The sequence below is a fragment of the Salvelinus fontinalis genome, chromosome 30, assembly GCF_029448725.1.
Source record: "Salvelinus fontinalis isolate EN_2023a chromosome 30, ASM2944872v1, whole genome shotgun sequence".
Taxonomy (NCBI): domain Eukaryota; kingdom Metazoa; phylum Chordata; class Actinopteri; order Salmoniformes; family Salmonidae; genus Salvelinus; species Salvelinus fontinalis.
The window spans coordinates 30563883-30581580 of record NC_074694.1 but is presented as its reverse complement, the minus strand read 5'-3'; the positions used below and the strand labels follow the sequence as shown (position 1 = coordinate 30581580).

The 17698-nt window shown below is 43.3% G+C and overlaps 2 protein-coding genes across 5 annotated transcripts in view; one reads left to right on the top strand and one right to left on the bottom strand.

Moving 5' to 3' along the window:
• LOC129829021 (growth arrest-specific protein 7-like) overlaps nucleotides 1–12334 on the top strand; it is a 63181-nt gene extending 50847 nt beyond the window's left edge. Inside the window, exons 7-14 of the mRNA XM_055890434.1 lie at nucleotides 581–696; nucleotides 969–1043; nucleotides 6493–6571; nucleotides 7597–7725; nucleotides 8299–8422; nucleotides 10293–10372; nucleotides 10602–10700; nucleotides 10811–12334. Coding sequence (XP_055746409.1) covers nucleotides 581–696; nucleotides 969–1043; nucleotides 6493–6571; nucleotides 7597–7725; nucleotides 8299–8422; nucleotides 10293–10372; nucleotides 10602–10700; nucleotides 10811–10924 — 816 coding nt within the window. The 3' untranslated portion in view covers nucleotides 10925–12334. The remainder of the gene's footprint in view (nucleotides 1–580; nucleotides 697–968; nucleotides 1044–6492; nucleotides 6572–7596; nucleotides 7726–8298; nucleotides 8423–10292; nucleotides 10373–10601; nucleotides 10701–10810) is intronic.
• The window catches only part of LOC129829020 (myosin-16), a 64773-nt gene continuing 59329 nt past the window's right edge, over nucleotides 12255–17698 (bottom strand). For all 4 annotated transcript variants that reach the window (XM_055890430.1, XM_055890432.1, XM_055890431.1 and 1 more), the window contains 7 exons: nucleotides 17124–17316; nucleotides 16662–16865; nucleotides 16335–16460; nucleotides 16077–16247; nucleotides 15722–15922; nucleotides 15422–15568; nucleotides 12255–15230 (listed from right to left, as the gene is read on the bottom strand). In XM_055890430.1, coding sequence (XP_055746405.1) covers nucleotides 15075–15230; nucleotides 15422–15568; nucleotides 15722–15922; nucleotides 16077–16247; nucleotides 16335–16460; nucleotides 16662–16865; nucleotides 17124–17316 — 1198 coding nt within the window. In that variant the 3' untranslated portion in view covers nucleotides 12255–15074. The remainder of the gene's footprint in view (nucleotides 15231–15421; nucleotides 15569–15721; nucleotides 15923–16076; nucleotides 16248–16334; nucleotides 16461–16661; nucleotides 16866–17123; nucleotides 17317–17698) is intronic.

Below are 17698 nucleotides of genomic sequence, written 5' to 3'. Positions count from 1 at the left end.
GCAGAGCTGTCATAGAATAACACAAGACGTAGTGAGTGCGACTCCATGCATCTGATTGGCTCTGCTTTCATTTCTCCCACGGCTGAAACGTAATCACCACAAGGTGTGGTCTCAGGTTTTAACACTCAGCTAATGTTACAGTCAGACTGGGCTAAGGTTACACTTTGAGGTGACAACAGCAGAAGACGCTCGTAAAGAAAGAGTGGATACCGTACACTAAGAGACAGCTTTTACTGAGACACAGAGGGTCAGATTAAAACAGGTTGCCAAGTATTTAGTACTCCCTGCTGTGTGTGAAATGTAGACTTTCTAGAACACTGGCTGTGGTGCCGTAGAATGGACTATAGTGCTGCAGTAATATTGCCTGGTATTTTCCCAGCAATACAATACAATGAATAACTGTATGAATGAATGCATACCATGCAATAAAGTACAATACAATATCACTATACTATACAACCCAGCAGTGAAATAATTTACAATAATGGTCATATTATTTGTGGATTGTTTGTTGATTTACAGTATGTTACACTAGATGTTATACAGTAGTGTGTATTTATGTTGTGTTGTTGTTGTCTAGGAGGATAAGAAGGACCCTCAGGGGACAAGCTCTATCTCAGGGTTTGAGGTCTTACTGCAGAAACAGCTGAAGGGGAAACAGATGCAGAAAGAGATGGCCGAGTTTATACGAGAAAGGTAACAACAAAATCGAATATCATTATCTCAGCTGATTTGTCAACAATCCTGGTCAGACCAATGTTTCACGACTCTTTTTTTTAATCTTGAGCATTTTCATGTTTGACACGTGTTGCCATGAAAACCATGCATTGGAAAATATCATTTCTTGAAATGTTTTTTTTTGCACAGATGTGCACTTTTCCACTTTGTGCAAAACAGGAAAAAATGACTTGCTTTGTGTTGCAATTCTGTGGTACTGTAACAACATGTTTTCTCCTTCCCTCTTTCAGAATAAAGATAGAAGAAGAATATGCCAAGAACCTCTCCAAGCTGTCACAGATTCCCCTCGCAGGACAGGAGGAAGGGTGAGTGAGCGGTGGCATCACTTCCTGTGGTGGTTCCTTGATAAAGAGGAACCTACATGCACACTGAGTATACAAAACAATAAGAACACCTGCTTTTTCCATGACACAGACTGACTAGGTGAAGTTATGATCCCTTATTGATGTCACTTGTTAAATCCACTTCAATCCGTATAGATGAAGGGGAGGAGACAGGTTAAAGAAGGATTTTTAAGCCTTGAGACAATTGAGACATGGATTGTGTGTGTGTTCCATTCAGAGGGTGAATGAGAAAGACAAAATATCTAAGTGCCTTTGAACGGGGTATGTTAGTAGGTGCGAGGCTCACTGGTTTGGTTCAAGAACTGCACCGCAGCTGGGTTTTTCAAGTTTCCCATGTGTATCAAAAATGGTCCACCACTCATAGGACATCCAGCCAACTTGACACAACTGTGGAAAGCATTGGAGCCAACATGAGTCAGCATCCCTGTGGAACGCTTTTGACATCTCGTAGAGTCCATGACCCGACGAATTGAGGCTGTTCTGAGGGCAAAAGGGGGGTGCAGCTCAATGTTAGGAAGGTGTTCTTAATGTTTGGTATACTCAGTATATGAGTCACAGCTGAAATAGCTGTCGCCTCACTCACACACTGTGCTCGTGCTCACTGACGCTTAGGAAGATATGGCACAATACAAGAAAATTGCTCCGCGTCAACATTTTGAAAGATTCCATGTCGAAAGTTATTTCACAGATTATGTAAATTATTTTCCAACTCCTGTAGATCTGAAAGGATTTGATGATTGTACATTTTAGTCAAAGATGGTGGAGACTTTCTGATGATAAAACAATCATGTAGCTAGGAGCAGGAACACTGTGTTTATTGTTGGACTGGACAGCAGGGTACTGTGGCTCTCCCATTAGGATGGTATTGAACCATATCAGGCCAGACTCATTGGTGAGACTGCATGGAGGCCCAGCCAGTCAGAAGAATCAGTGAAACAGGAAGTATGGTCGTCCTGTAAATCGCTACAACTTCCTTTGATCCAGACCGCATCAGACTGTGCCTTTTAAACCATTACATACAGTGCCTTCGGAAAGTATTCCGATCCCTTGACTCCACATTTTGTTACGTTACAGCCTTATTCTAATATTGATTACATTTTTTAAAAAGTCCTCAGCAATTTACACAAAATGCCCCATAATGACAAAGTGAAAACAGGTTTTTAGACTTTTGCTATTATTATTATTTTTAAATATGTAAATCAGGTTATAAGTATTCAGACCCTTTGCTATGAGACTCAAAATTGAGCTCAGGTACATCCTGTTTCCATTGAACATCCTTGAGAGGTCTCTACAACATGACTGGAGTCCACCTGGAGTAAATTAAATTGATTGGACATGATTTGGAAAGGCACACACCAGTCTATATAAGGTCCCACAGTTGACAGTGCATGTCAGAGCAAAAACCAAGTCACGAAGTCGAAGGAATTGTCCGTAGAGCTCCGAGACAGGGTTATGTCGAGGCACAGATCTGGGGAAGGGTAACAAAAACAATATGCAGCATTGAAGGTCCCCAATAACATAGTGGCCACCAAGACTCTTTCTCGAGCTGTCCGCCCGGCCACCTGAGCAATCGGGGGAGAAGGGCCTTGTTCAGGGAGGTGACCAAGAACCTGATTGCCACTCTGACAGAGCTCTAAAGTTCCTCTGCGAAGATGGGAGAACCTTCCAGAAGGACAACCATCACTGCAGCACTCCACCAATCAGGCCGTTATGGTAGAGTGGCCAGACGGAAGCCACTCCTCAGTAAAAGGCACATGACAGCCTGTAGTTTAGCAAAACAAACCTAAAGACTCACAGACCACGAGAAACAAGAATCTCTGGTCTGATGAAACCAAGATTGAACTCTTTGGCCTGAATGTCAAGCATCACTTCTGGAGTGAACCTGGCACCATCCCTACGGTGAAGCATGGCGGTGGCAGCATCCTGCTGTGGGGATGTTTTTCAGCAGCAGGGACCAGGAGACTAGTCAGTATCGAGGCAAAGATGAACAGAGCAAAGTACAGAGAGATCCTTGATGAAAACCTGCTCCAGAGTGCTCAGGACCTCAGACTGGGGGCGAAGGTTCACCTTCCAACAGGACAACGACCCTAAGCACACAGCCAAGACAACGCAGGAGTGGCTTCGGGACAAGTCTCTGAATGTCCTTGAGTGGCCCAGCCAGAGCCCAGACTTGAACCCGATCGAACATCTCTGGAGAGACCTGAAATTAACTGTGCAGCGACGTTCCCCATCCAGCCTGACAGAGCTTGAGAGGATCTGCAGAAAAGAATGGGAGAAACTTCCCAAATACAGGTGTGCCAAGCTTGTAGCTTCATTCCCAAGAAAACTCAAGGCTGTAATCGCTGCTAAAGGTGCTTCAAGAAAGTACTGAGCAAAGGGTCTGAATACTTATGTAAATGTGATATTTCAATTTATAACAATTTCTAAAAACATGTTTTTGGTTTGTCATTATGGGGTGTTGTGTGTAGGTTGAGGTTGCCTTTAAAAAAAAAATTAAAACATTTAACTGGCTGTAAAGTAACAAAATGCGGAAAAAGTCAAGGGGTCTGAATACTTTCTGAAGGCACTGTATGAGAGGAGGGAGGTATAGATAGATGGGGGGATTGATTAAGAGACAGATGGGGGGCCACACAGAGAGAGAGAGAAGGGGGACCCCTCTTCAGTCTGGCACAATAGGGAAATCTCTCACTGTGAGCACCTCTTTGTCTGGTGCTCCCCTGGTAAATGGTTTCCTGAGGGGGAATGGCAGGCTTTATGGTGAGGGTCCTGGGCTAGGCTGAGGGGGAGGGAAGGCTGTATGGTGAGGGTCCTGGGCTAGGCTGAGGGGGAATGGCAGGCTCTATGGTGAGGGTCCTGGGCTAGGCTGAGGGGGAATGGCAGGCTGTATGGTGAGGGTCCTGGGCTAGGCTGAGAGGGAGGGCAGGCTGTATGGTGAGGGTCCTGGGCTAGGCTGAGAGGGAGGGAAGGCTGTATGGTGAGGGTCCTGGGCTAGGCCGAGGGGGAATGGCAGGCTGTATGGTGAGGGTCCTGGGCTAGGATGAGAGGGAGGGAAGGCTGTAAAAGAACATCTGCATACCACATTTACCACACAGACATAATGAGTCTGGCCACTCTGCCAGACTGAACTACAGTACATGTGCTCTAAACACACTGTTATGAGGCTACCCTGTGCCAGATACTTGTACCAGATATTGCTCTTTATGGCTCTAAGAGGGGGTGAGAATGGAGGCAGAGGAGAGGGAGATGCTGCTCCAGTTTATGAGAGGCTTGATATACTGATGTTTATGATACTGCCCTACGGTCAACACTGAAACAAAGATGGTACGGCCCTCTCCTGCATTAGACATATGATGCTGGACTACTAAAACCCCTTCTCTGCGTTTTATACAACTCTGTACACGTTGACCTCTCTCCACTACTGTACTGCACCAGTGTTATTGTGATAGAATGGCAGGGTGGGGTGGAATTGTTTCATATAGATTCTAGAATCTAGACGATGCCAGTGAGTTCCGTCCACTCACGCCCACCACATCCAGAGAGAGCAACACAATACTGTTATTATCTCCTCTCCCTCTACCCTGCTCTGTTGTCAGCCTGGCTTCCTGGACAATCACTGTTTTGTTGCTATGCTCCTGCCCTGCCTGCGTCCGAGCCCAGAAATACTGCCTGTTTATTCCTGAATTTACCATTTGTCTGGCCGTAACACAGCCCCAAGAGCATGTGACTAGCTTGTATCACTAGATTCGCTACCAATCATGTGCTGTATTTACAGTGGGCTAGAAAGGAGTGGACACTGGTCCATTTGTTTGACTAAACTGTTGTTGGCCAATGCTCTCTGGGGTATGAACACTTTAAGCAGCTGTCATAAGGATATGAGTATGAGGAACCAACTGTGAATGCGTTTTGGATCGGTGCCATCGTGTACTTTTTAGGAGCCTATAACACTTTATAACCTACCAGTATAGAAACCTTCTTGGCCAGGCCTCCCTTGCAAGACACATTATTCATCTCAGTGGGACTTCTTGATCAAAGTAAAAATATTATTTTTTTTTTGCAATTTGTTTGTGCATCTGTTCTTATCCATCTTCTGTCTCTTCTCCGATGGCTCTGAAAGTAGTTGAATATAGTATATTAAAGTGCAGTTGGCAGAGCAGAACCCCGATGCTGTAGGAATGTAGCCTGCACAGGTGTCAGAGAATTCCACATATGTCTTCCGTTCAGAGCGGTGCTTTGATGTGACCTGGCTAGTGGGGAAGAGGCTAAAGACCCTCAGCCCCTCTCCTCTCCTCTCCTGCTCCAGACCCAGAAGTGCCTCATGGCTGAATGGGCCTGTTGCTGGCTCACTGTATGGCAACTTGGATAAATATTCTGCTAATATTTGGAATGGGGGACTCAAGATTTATGTTCAGAGGACATGAGGTTGCATAGTACTCAAGGCTAGCCTGGTGTCTCACTCACTGATGTACCATGGCTTTGAATTTTCCGTTAAGGATATGTAGACTTTTTTTTTTAACAACGTCTGGTTCCCTCTGCTATGATCAGTGTTCATTTTATTTAAATTAACTAGGCAAGTCAGTTAAGAACACATTTTTATTTACAATGACGGCTTACCGTGGAACAGTGGGTTAACTGCCTTGTTCAGGGGCAGAACGACAGATTTTTACCTTGTCAGCTCGGGGATTCGATCTCGCAACCTTTCGGTTACTGGCCCCATGCTCTAACCACTAGGCTGCCTGCCGCCCCTTAATGTTGGTGTCCGCTCACCTTTTGTCATTATTTTCTGTAGATATGATTGATAAGATATAAATTGACAGCATTAATTTGTAAACATTAATTAAAGACGTATTATACCTTTTACCCACACTGCATTATGTTACAGAGGTTAAAGTGTTAAAGTAAGAAGGAGCCATGAAAGGGTTTAGCTTCATCTCATATCCTCAGTCTATACATCCTAACCAGCCAGTTAACTTGCAGAGGACCAAACACAACTGTGAGATGGGCTGCCTGCTGGGTTATATGCAACCTATGAACTTTTAAACTGAACCTTCAGTTTAAACCTCATCGCTCTCTCTGTTTGGCGGGATCCACCCTGACACTTCTCTTTTCATTCCCTCTCCCTCTTTCATGATCTCTCTTACTCCTCCCTTTCTGCTTTCTCTCTCTTTCGCTCCCTCTTTCTCTCTCGCTCGCTCTCACTTTCTCTCTCTCTCTCTCTCTCTCTGTAAAGCCTGTGTGGTCTTAACTCTTGATGTGAGTGGTACTTAGCTCATACAGGATGTGGTCCTCTCACTCCCACCCTTCTTTCTACTATTACCCCCCTCTCTCTATCTGTCTCCTAGTACTACGTGGTGTCATACAGTGATAGTGTGGTTTCTCTGTGGTCTAACTGGTGTGTTATCTCTCTCCTCAGTACTCTAGGGGAAGCCTGGGCGCAGCTGAAGAAGAGTTTGACTGAAGAGGCTGAGGTTCACCTCAAGTTCTCCTCTAAGGTACTGTATTACACTGGACTGTATTCTTTACACAAAGAAAACACTTCACATTTTGGGAATTATTTTCCACATGACTTCAATTCACAGTACAGCCTATTTAACATTGTGTCCCGTGGTTTTGTAACACTTAATTGAGGCCTATTTACTCTCTGGCCCCTTGCTGCGAAGTACACATGTATGATTGGTTTGTCTTGGGAGCGAGAGAGAGAGGGGGGGGGGGTATTGTGTGTGAGAGAAAGAGAGGTTCCAGCCAGGAGCCCAGCTGGACTGAGTGGAGGAAAACAACGTCAGTGTTTCAATTCTCTGGAGACAGACAGACACACACAGATGTGCTGTATTTAGTACAGCTTGAGGTTTAAGGGGGAGTATGAGAGATGGAAGCAAATAGTGAGAGAATGAGCAGAGTTTTATCTAGGAAAGGGGGGGAGGGAAAATGAGCAGATTTGAATACATTCTTCATGCACCTCCTATCTCTTCAATAGCTATTTATTATCCTTAAATCTGTGTCCTATTCAATCAGGTTTCTGCAGTAATTTAATAATGTTTCCTCTTGCATTGTGCATTTCATAATTTACTGATTTGCCCGTATAATTTCTATAAACTGTTTATGGGTAGGAGTCTGTCTCCCAACCGTAAATAATCTCCTTGTCCTAAGCAGACACTCTTCAGTAGAATCAAAGCTGCTCACAAATCAAACTCTACATTGACCTACTTTTATGTTTTAGAGAGACACATTTGTGACTATAACTCATTGACAGCTCTGTCAGATAAACACGTTTTATGGGTAAAAGGGGCTTTTGTAAATAGCTGTCCCTTAGCCACTAAGGATATGAGATACAGGCATAGAAAAACAAGACAAAAACAACACAACTGTCAACACAATATATCATTATTATAGGAAAGGCCATGGCCAGCTGTTTTTACTAACCACATGACTTAAACAGGAAACCCCCAGGTAATGTTATAGGCCTTGCTAACAGTTGTCTCCAATGAGGTCTGCATTTATTGTTTTTGAACTCTTTCAGCTCCAGAGTGAGGTGGAGAAGCCTCTGTTGACGTTCAGAGATAACTTTAAGAAGGACATGAAGCGGTTCGACCATCACATCGCAGAACTACGGAAACATCTGGTCGGACGGCACACAGCCGTGGAGAAGGTACGCATCCTGACGCAACGAGGCGCAACACACACATACACATGCAGGCACACACACACACACACACACAAAAATCTACCTTTACATTTTTGTCATTTAGCAGACGGTCTTATGCAGAGCTACTTACATTAGTTATACAAAAGTTGACGCAATAATAACCGTCCTTGCACTTTGCAGCTGTAGAATTTCAGGAATCTTCTCACATGAGATTAAAATTCCACAACTTGTCCCTAAGTAGAGGACTATTTCCTGTCAACACACACACACACACACACACACACACACACACACACACACACACAAATGTGAATCAAAAACATGAAGTGCCTGCAGTACTCCAGAACCAGGGTTGCCTACACCTGGCCTACTGAAATACCCTCCGGTATGTCCCCATTCGCTTTGTTATAAGCGTTCTGAACAGCTTACAACAATGTTATGACAGCCTTTATAACATCTGAATGCATCTCTAGGCTTGTAAAGCTCTAGCGGACAGACAGAAGGACCTGGAGGTGAAGAGTCAGCAGCTATAAGCATTCATAACAGCTTTTATAACATCTTAATATATCTCCCTAGGCCCGTAAGGCTCTAGCGGACAGACAGAAGGACCTGGAGGTGAAAACGCAGCAGATGGAGATCAAACTAAGCAACAAGATCGAGGAGGACATCAAGAAGGCCCGGCGGAAGTCCACACAAGCAGGTCAGAGTCCAGGTCAAAGGTCAAACCAAAGGTCATCAGTCACTGTGGGGTTAGCCAGTGGGGTCAAAGACTCACATGTTTGTTATAACTGATAGGGGTGTCATTAATTACGTCCCCTTCTGGGTGTTTGAGTATTTTATCTGTACAGATTACAGGTTCTTATAGTACAAATCTTACCAAGTGAGACTAAGATGTAGCTAGCTAACACCTAACTTTAAACAAAAAGTTGTTTATGACTTGCTTAACAGACACTCTAAACTATATACAAACAGTCGTCATGACTGTGCGGTCAGTGTTATGTCCAATGGCATGTTGCCGTGGAGACCGAGTACACATGCAGAATAGCATAAATAGCAATAAACAAGAAGAAAAGGAAAGTTCCTATAAGGAAGCTCTTGAAGCTGGCAATGGTGCAGTGAAACAGAAAGGTGTCTTGAGGCTTAATCTCATCCCTCAGGGGCATGTTTAAGGGCCTCCTTTTTTGACTATCAGATGGAGATGGCACTGCAAACCATGTGTTTTAATCTATCTGTACAGTAGACATTTAACTGTGTATGAGTCACTGGTTTATCAGCAGTTTCACTGAGACTGGGGGGGGGGGGGGGGTCTGTGGAACGACATGGAGAACAGAAACGCAGTGTAGTGCATCTCTAGGCCTGTAGACAGGCGTGGGTGTGGGGTTATCTCTCTCCATGCTTCCCTCTGGAGGCTAACCTTCTGGGAGGGAGGGAGGGAGGGAGGGAGGGAGTGCTGTAGACAAAATGTAGTTATACGGTTAGAGATTTGGAAAAGTAACTGTTGAGAATAAACAGATGACCTCATCCGGAGAGTGACATCATGGCTGGACCATACACTCACATCATGGCTCGCCAGATCCTCGCAGTGAGAGGTGGATGAACACACACACTCTCGCACAAACTTGCTCACACTCGCGCACACACGCACTCACACACCACACACACTCACACCTCCTCTTTGCTTGCGTAGTCTGTGTGAAAAGCAGCAGCAGTTGTTTGTGACGATGGTGATGGTGGTGTGTGTGCCAGCTATGACAGTCGTGTGAAGGAGGCAGAGAGGATAGAGAGAGAGAGCGCCAACACACAACACAACGCATCTGCGTAGCCTTTAGCAAGGCTACATTCTCAGTCCCAGTCCCCATAGATATGTTCTCTACCCCTGACTAAAGGCAATTCATTAAACACAATGTACTGTGCCTCTCAAAATACATACTATTAATTACTAAGTCTTAAGGGAAGTAAACACAGCGTGGGATAATAGGTTTGAACATTAACATTAGGATGATCTCAGTGTCTACATTCAGGCAATAAAGGATGAAGCAGAGAAGTTTGGAGAGAAGGGAAGGGATTGACCATCACTGTCTTGGGTTAGTCACACATCATTGTAATCTTAGAGGCATCGCTCTGATTTTATGAGTAGGGTATGTTAGGCTACATACATGTTCTTGTCGGTATGTATTACACTGTAACCAGAATGTATCAGACTGAACTGTGTATTATTCATATTGCATCTGATGATGTGTTAGGAAGAGTAGCTGCTGCACCAGGGGCTAATGGGGATCCTAATAAAATACACACAAATAAAACACTATCTAAGACTGAAATTGGATATAGATCCATTTATAGCAGGTTGTACTGCAACGTGAGCCTTAGTTATCGTTTTTTTGTTGGCGCTAAGGTTCAAGGAGAAGAAGGAAGAGGGGCGTTCTCTTTTGTAAGTTCATATTTAGACTGGGGCTCCCCCTGCTGGATTAGTTATTGAACATGCATCATAAACCCAGAAGAGAGAAAGGTGCCAGCCAGTGTCCAAAGTATAGATGGGTTTGTCTAAACATAATTTTTGTCTCTACCAGGAGATGACCTGATGCGCTGTGTCGACCTTTACAACCAGTCCCAGTCCAAATGGTTTGAGGAGATGGTGACCACAAGCCTGGTAAGACTCATCTGTAGTTCATATTCTCCTTTGTATTTCCTCCTTTTATTAAAAGTGACTCTGTATGTAACTTATTGCTTTGGTAGCCTGGGTGCTAGTCTGTTTCTACTCCAGCCATCTCCAAAAACGGTGAGGCTGGCTATCGAGGCGTTGGTTTTAACGACAGAAAGGAGGAATCTGAATCATGTCTTGTAAAACCCCGTTCCCTTCAATCCATTCTGTCCATCAGGAGTTGGAGAGGCTGGAGGTAGAGAGGGTGGAGATGATACGACAGCATCTGTGTCAGTACACCACCTTGCGGCATGAGACGGACATGTTTAACCAGAGTGTAAGTCAAGCACCACCTCGTAGTACCTCTAGAGGGCACTAAATGCCTTGTTTGTTTTTTTCACACACAAACATACAGGGCATTGATTGTTTTTCCACCTGCCCCTGCAGACGATGGAGCCAGTGGATCAGCTGTTACAGAGTGTGGACCCAGCTAAAGACCGAGAGCTCTGGGTCCAGGAGCATAAGACAGGAGACATCAGGCCTGTGGACATTGAGATTTAACACACCTGGTTCCCAGGGGTCACACACGTGGATCCACAAGCATCAATCTATACTAGGGCTTCAAGACCTTAGCCCCTTTACTAAAGTCAACTTTGAGATATTATGGACATCCTGAGAAATGAGAATAAGTCATGAGAGAGAGAGAGACTTGATGCCCTTGAGTATTCTATATGTATGGTAGACAGACAGTGTTCATTATGACCTAGAGGACTACTATAGGGAAGACAGGTGTGTATATGGGCCAAACTCAGGTGAGGGGAATGTATTACCAACATAAACAAACAACATGGCTATTTTGACCTGTACGTAATCTATGGTCTACAGTAAGTACAAGCCTGTGGGACTGAGGCTGTGTGAGCTATAACCCCAAACAAATTCTGTAAATGGTTGGCCAATTGAAATACTGACGCAAAGGTTAATTATGAAATTTAACAGCTACTGCTGCTTTTATGTAATAACCGTACATCATATGCATTCCGATTTATAGATTATATTTTATCTGCGCCACTAAATTGAAACTGTAAAGTGAGGTGAACAAAAGGTTTTTAAGGTGAATATTGATTCTGCAAACGTATATCAAATGGGTCGTTTGGAAGAGAGCTTGGCACAAATTGAACAGATCTACAATGTATTGTGACGTTTTCCTTACTGTTGAATTGATCAACATTTGAATTATAGTCTCTAAGGGGGCAGTACAACTGGGATGCTGTTACAAGGGAATGTGCTTTCGCTTTTGTAAATACAAGATGAATATACTATATGTAAGAGAATGGGGTGTAGAAGTAAAACATCTAGAGAATGAAGGATGTAAAATAGTGGAATCCGCAGTAGAACAGATGATATATATATATATACATTACACAGGAGTGATGGTACAGATAATATATTAAAGTGATATTACACAATGATTATTTTTCTACTAAATGAAATGACGACAACGTAGTTTCAGAAACGCGCCAACTGGGTGTAGATCCTCAACTGAAGTTGAAATGGTTACAGTATATCACGATCCCGTTTCTCTCCTGTAAGTATTACGTACATGTTACTACTGTTCCATGCAGACGCATACATGTTGTACAGACTTTTCCATTTATTGTTTGTTTGGTGCAACAAGAGCCTTGAACGTTCCAAGGATTCTGCATATGGACATAACTGCTGAATGTTTGGCATTAATGTCTTTGCATTGATATGGTAAATATATAGATATACATTTTATGTTACATCTATCTCTGGTAGTTCCTTTCTGCTGTTTTTTATTTGACAATAGAACCAGGTGATTTTTGTAGGTGTTTGTGTTTCTGGCAAATTATCTTGAGGGTACAAGAAGACATTTAAGGAATGAAAAAAGGTTTTATTTCTTAACACATTTTTACATTCAACAATAAAATGCTTTGGACAAGTAATGTAAAACATGTTTTGGCAGTGATATATATGTCTGCACATTTATATAATGGTAAACTTTGATATAGCATCTTTGTCCAAAATTTTGGGAACAGTGTATTTGGATAGTCCATCTGTAGATGCTCTACAGACGGTCGTACTATCAACAAACCATCTGTTGATTAGCAATTGGTTGCTAAGGTTACGGTTAGGTTTGGAATAAGGGTTAAGGTTAGTTAGTAGATGGTTTGTTGAAGTGTTACTGATAGTCTGGAGCATCTACAGATGGACTAGCCAAATAAAGTGTTACTGAAATTCTTACTCGACATGCAAGCGGGTATAACCTCAGATGCCAGTGGAAGACTTGCGATACAAATGCAGATTTCAGGTAAGGATATTGCCCCCTAGTTGTAAAAGGTCATGCACATTACTGCTATATAACTTTACTTGGTCAAACTCTTTGGATGAGCAAGTAGAATGAGAGTCAAAAGTGAACACAAATTTTCCTTTAACTTCTCTATGTAGGTATTTAAACTGTCTATCAATGTCTTTATAACCAAGCATCAATTTTATATTTTTTTTACAGAAAATTTGAGCTGTAGAATATAAATGTGATGAAGTTTTTAATAATAGTGGTTTTGGTTATCATCAGTATTATGAACTGAATCACAAACAAATAGGATGGATTAAATCATACGAATGAAATCAAAAGGACAACAATCTCATTAACATTAGCATTGTTATACAGTTGAAGTCGGAAGTTTGCATATACCTAGGTTGGCGTTATTAAAACTCGTTTTTCAACCACTCCACAAATTTCTTGTTACAAACTATAGTTTTGGCAAGTCGGTTAGGACATCTACTTTGTGCATGACACAAGTAATTTTTCCAACAATTGTTTACAGAGATTATTTCACTTATAATTAATTCACTGTATCACAATTCCAGTGGGTCAGAAGTTTACATACACTAACTTGACTGTGCCTTTAAACGGCTTGGACAATTCCAGAAAATTATGTCATGGCTTTAGAAGCTTCTGAAAGGCCAATTTACATCATTTGAGTCAATTGGAGGTGTACCTGTGGATGTATTTCAAGGCCTACCTTCAAACTCAGTGCCTCTTTGCTTGATATCATGGGAAAATCAAAAGAAATCAGCCAAGACAAATTGTAGATCTCCACAAGTCTGGTTCATCCTTGGGAGCAATTTCCAAACACCTGAAGGTACCACATTCATCTGTACAAACAATAGTACGCAAGTATAAACACCATGGGACCACGCAGCCGTCATACCGCTCAGGAAGGAGACACGTTCTGTCTCCTAGAGACGAACGTACTTTGGTGCAAAAACGGCAAATCAATCCCAGAACAACAGCAAAGGACCTTGTGAAGATGCTGGAGGAAACGGGTACAAAAGTACCTATATCCACAGTAAAACAAGTCCTATATCGACATAACCTGGAAGGCCGCTCAGCAAGGAAGAAGCCACTGCTCCAAAACTGCCATAAAAAAGCCAGGCTATGGTTTGCAACTGCACATGGGGACAAAGATCGTACTTTTTGGAGAAATGTCCTGCGGTCTGATGAAATAAAAATAGAACTGTTTGGCCAAAATGACCATCGTTATGTTTGGAGGAAAAAGGGGAAGGCTTGCAAGCCGAAGAACACCATCCAAACTGTGAAGCACGGGGTTGGCAGCATCATGTTGTGGGGGTGCTTCGCTGCAGGAGGGACTGGTGCACTTCTCAAAATAGATGGCATCATGAGGGAGGACAATTAGGTGGATATATTGAAGCAACATCTCAAGACATCAGTCAGGAAGTTAAAACTTGGTTGCAAATTGGTCTTCCAAATGGACAATGACCCCAAGCATAATTCCAAAGTTGTGGCAAAATGGCTTAAGGATAACAAAGTCAAGGTATTAGAGTGGCCATCACAAAGCCCTGACCTCAATCCCATAGAAAAGGTGTGGGCAGAACTGAAAAGGTGTGTGCGAGCAAGGAGGCCTAGAAACCTGACTCATTTACACCAGCTCTGTCAGGAGCAATGGGCCAAAATTCACCCAACTTATTGTGGGAAGCTTGTGGAAGGCTACCCAAAACGTTTGACCCAAGTTAATCAATTGAAAGGCAATGCTACCAAATACTAATTGAGTGTATATAAACTTCTGACCCACTGGGAATGTGAAGAAAGAAATTAAAGCTGAAATAAATATTTCTCTCTGCTATTGTTTTGACATTTCACAATCTTAAAATTAAAGGGGTGATCCTAACTGACATAAGACAGGGAATTTTTACTAGGATTAAGTGTTAGGAATTGTGAAAAACGAAGATTAAATGTATTTGGCTAAGGTGTATGTAAACTTCCGACTTCAACTGTATGTATTGTATACCACAAAATCCAGAAAAAAATATTGCTTTGAAATGTCTGGCACTGCATGTATGTAGGAAAATTGGTTTGGACTTAAAAGTAAAAACATACAAATGTAGGATCTTAATTTGAGAATTGTCCTGCACCGCAGGAAACAAAAACTTGTAGTTTTATTTGAATTTTAAAAAGTCTTCTAAAGTTTAATTTCCACTTTGAAATGTCAGATGTAATTTGCCCAAATGAAAAATGTATCATCCCCTTCAAAAATGTCCATTAATTATAATCCACATTTCCTGCTGTAGCAAACTGGCTCAAATTAAGATCCTACATATATAAGACAGTACATGTTTCTTTGCTCCCACTGGAATGTTTGGTACATCCAACTGACTCCCTCCCTAGGTGCTAGTCTATCATGAGTTTCTTCAGGGAGTTGAGATAAGCTGGGATGAGGGAGCTGACCGAGTCATTGTCGTCGTTGATGATCTTCTCACTTCTACCCTCTGACCCCACGGAACTGGGTGACCTCACGATCCCCCCGGGGTACGGCGTGCTGTAACCCTGGAAACATGCAAGAGGACGAAACATCAGATCAACGTTATGATTACTTACTTGACTAACAACTCAACACAATACATAGAATGTCTTTACATTTAAAGCACAGATGTGACCCACAGTTTCAGTACAGACAACATTAATGATGATTTGACTATCTTGAATTCAAGTTAATGCGGTAAGGTTGTAGGACTTACAGACGAGTATCCCTTGCTGAAGCTACCGCGGTTCTTGGTCCTGATCTTGGTGAGGGCTGACTCAGCGATGTCTGCCCTTTCTTCAGCATCGTCCAACTCATGTACTGTCTTCCTGTACTTAGCGAGGTTCATGTTGGCCTGCTCCTCCTGTAGGAAAGGTGCAAGTCATGTTGTAAAGACAAAATATGGAGTCTAGAGAACAGAATGAGAGAGACTGACTGAGAGAAAGCAAGAGGGGAAAAGAGAGAGAGAGCGAGAGAAACGGATGGACAGACAGGCAAACAGACAGACGAGCCTTACCGTCTCCTCTACTTGTCTCTTGTAGGCCTTCATCTTGTTCTGGAGTCTCTCCACAAGTTCCTGCATGCGGTGTTGGTTCTTTTGGTCCTCCTCGGACTGGAACAGCAGCTCCTTCAGACGACGCTCGTTCTTACGCAGCGTCTTCACCGTCTCAGCGTGACGCTTCTGCTCCGAGTCCAGCTCCAACTCCAGCTCCTTTACCTAGAGCCAGACACATGGTCAGTCTAGGAAAATATACAGTTTGATGCCCACCTTTCCCTGTAAACCTGAAAAACTGGGCAATGCGACAGAAACAACCATTTCAAAGTTTAGGAACAGTGTTTGAGCATATGTGAGTGTGTGTGTGTGCGTTTACCTTGCCCTCCAGTTTCTGGATGATCTTCTTGCCTCCTTTGAGGGCCATCTGCTCAGCCTCGTCCAGCCTGGTGCCCATGTCCTTTAACTGGGCCTCCAGACCCTTCTTCACCCGCTCCATGTGCAGGGTGTGGTCCTGCTCTAACCTCAGTTCCTCTGACAGACGTGCTCCCTGGAGAAAATATTTATAAATAATGTTCTATTGACAAGTCAATTAAAATCAATGATCCTAATGATCAAACATCCGGTATTGTCCTACCTCACAGTTGGCCTTCTTGATCTTGTCATTGGCTCCTCTCAGTTCGTTCTGCAGCTCCTCATGCTCCTGCTGCAGTGCCTGTAAATCCACATCCAGTTTCCTCCTACCACTCAGCGCTGACTGGAACTACAGCAGGAAACAAAACCAACATGAGGTTAGCATGGGAGAGGATTGATTCATGTATCGGCTGAAGTTCTGTTCTTCATTGTTTATTCAGTGAGAAACTGAGCGCTTTAAACCTAATGTTCATAATGTAACTAAGCCAGTTTAATTTGATTTAATATTGATGAAAAGACTGAACAGAAGGTGTTGCAATCTGTACTCTACCTGGTTGTTGAGGTCGTTGTACTTCTCGTTGGTCTCTGTAAGCTCAATCTCTAAGGTTTTGCGTTGTCTGTCAGCGTTCTCCAGCGCCCCATGTGTCTCCTCTCCCTCGCTCACCAGCAGGAGGCAGCGTCGCTCCAACACGGCCTGCTCCTCCCTCCGCTCCTCCTGCCCACGCACCTCCTCCTCCAATTGGCCCTGCAGTTCCTAAGAAAGAGAAGGAGAGAAGAGGTCAATCCACTAATCAATCAATCACATTCGGTATGCAGCTCCTTTCAAAGGGTGGAAATAAGAGAGAAAAGGAGGTAGAGAAAGAGGGAAACACTGAAGAAAGAGCCGAGCAAGCAGAGGAAACTGGGTAAAGGAAAGAGCAAGGGAAGAAAGGGGATGAGGAAAAACTAAGGAAGAGGAGGACGAGAGAGCAAAAAAGAGAGGGAGAGAAGCGATGGAGGTATAGAATCTCACCTTGATCTGCTGCTGCATCTTCTTTGTGTTCTTGGTGAGCTCTATGTTGTTCTTGGTGAACAGGTCCACCTGTAGTTCCAGCTCATTTAGGTCAGACTCCAGCTTCTTCTTCACCCTCAACCCCTCACCACGACCTTTAACCTCCACATCCAGACTGGCCTGAAGGGAATCCAGCGCCCTCTGGTGGCTCTTCCTGGAAGGGGAGGAGAGAGAGAAAGAGAGAGTAGGGGCTTATCAATAGAGCAATCAACTGAAGAAGCAGGGCCGGATTTCAGAACGGGTAGGGGGGATTGCCCCCTGGAGGTTGGGGCCGGATTTCAGAACGGGTAGGGGGGATTGCCCCCTGGAGGTTGGGGCCTCGCTAGATGGCATATGAACATGCCATATGCAATGACAAAATGTGTAGAATAGCATTATAAAACTTCACATTTTCTCTCTCTTCCCAATGGCAAAATATGTTGTAATGCAGGAAGTTAGCCATTTTCCCCAAAAGCTAAAACAATTCCTTTGAATAAATCCCTTTCAGTTGAAAAGAAAAAGGGCAGAGGGGAAAAACACATTTTTCTTAAATGAAA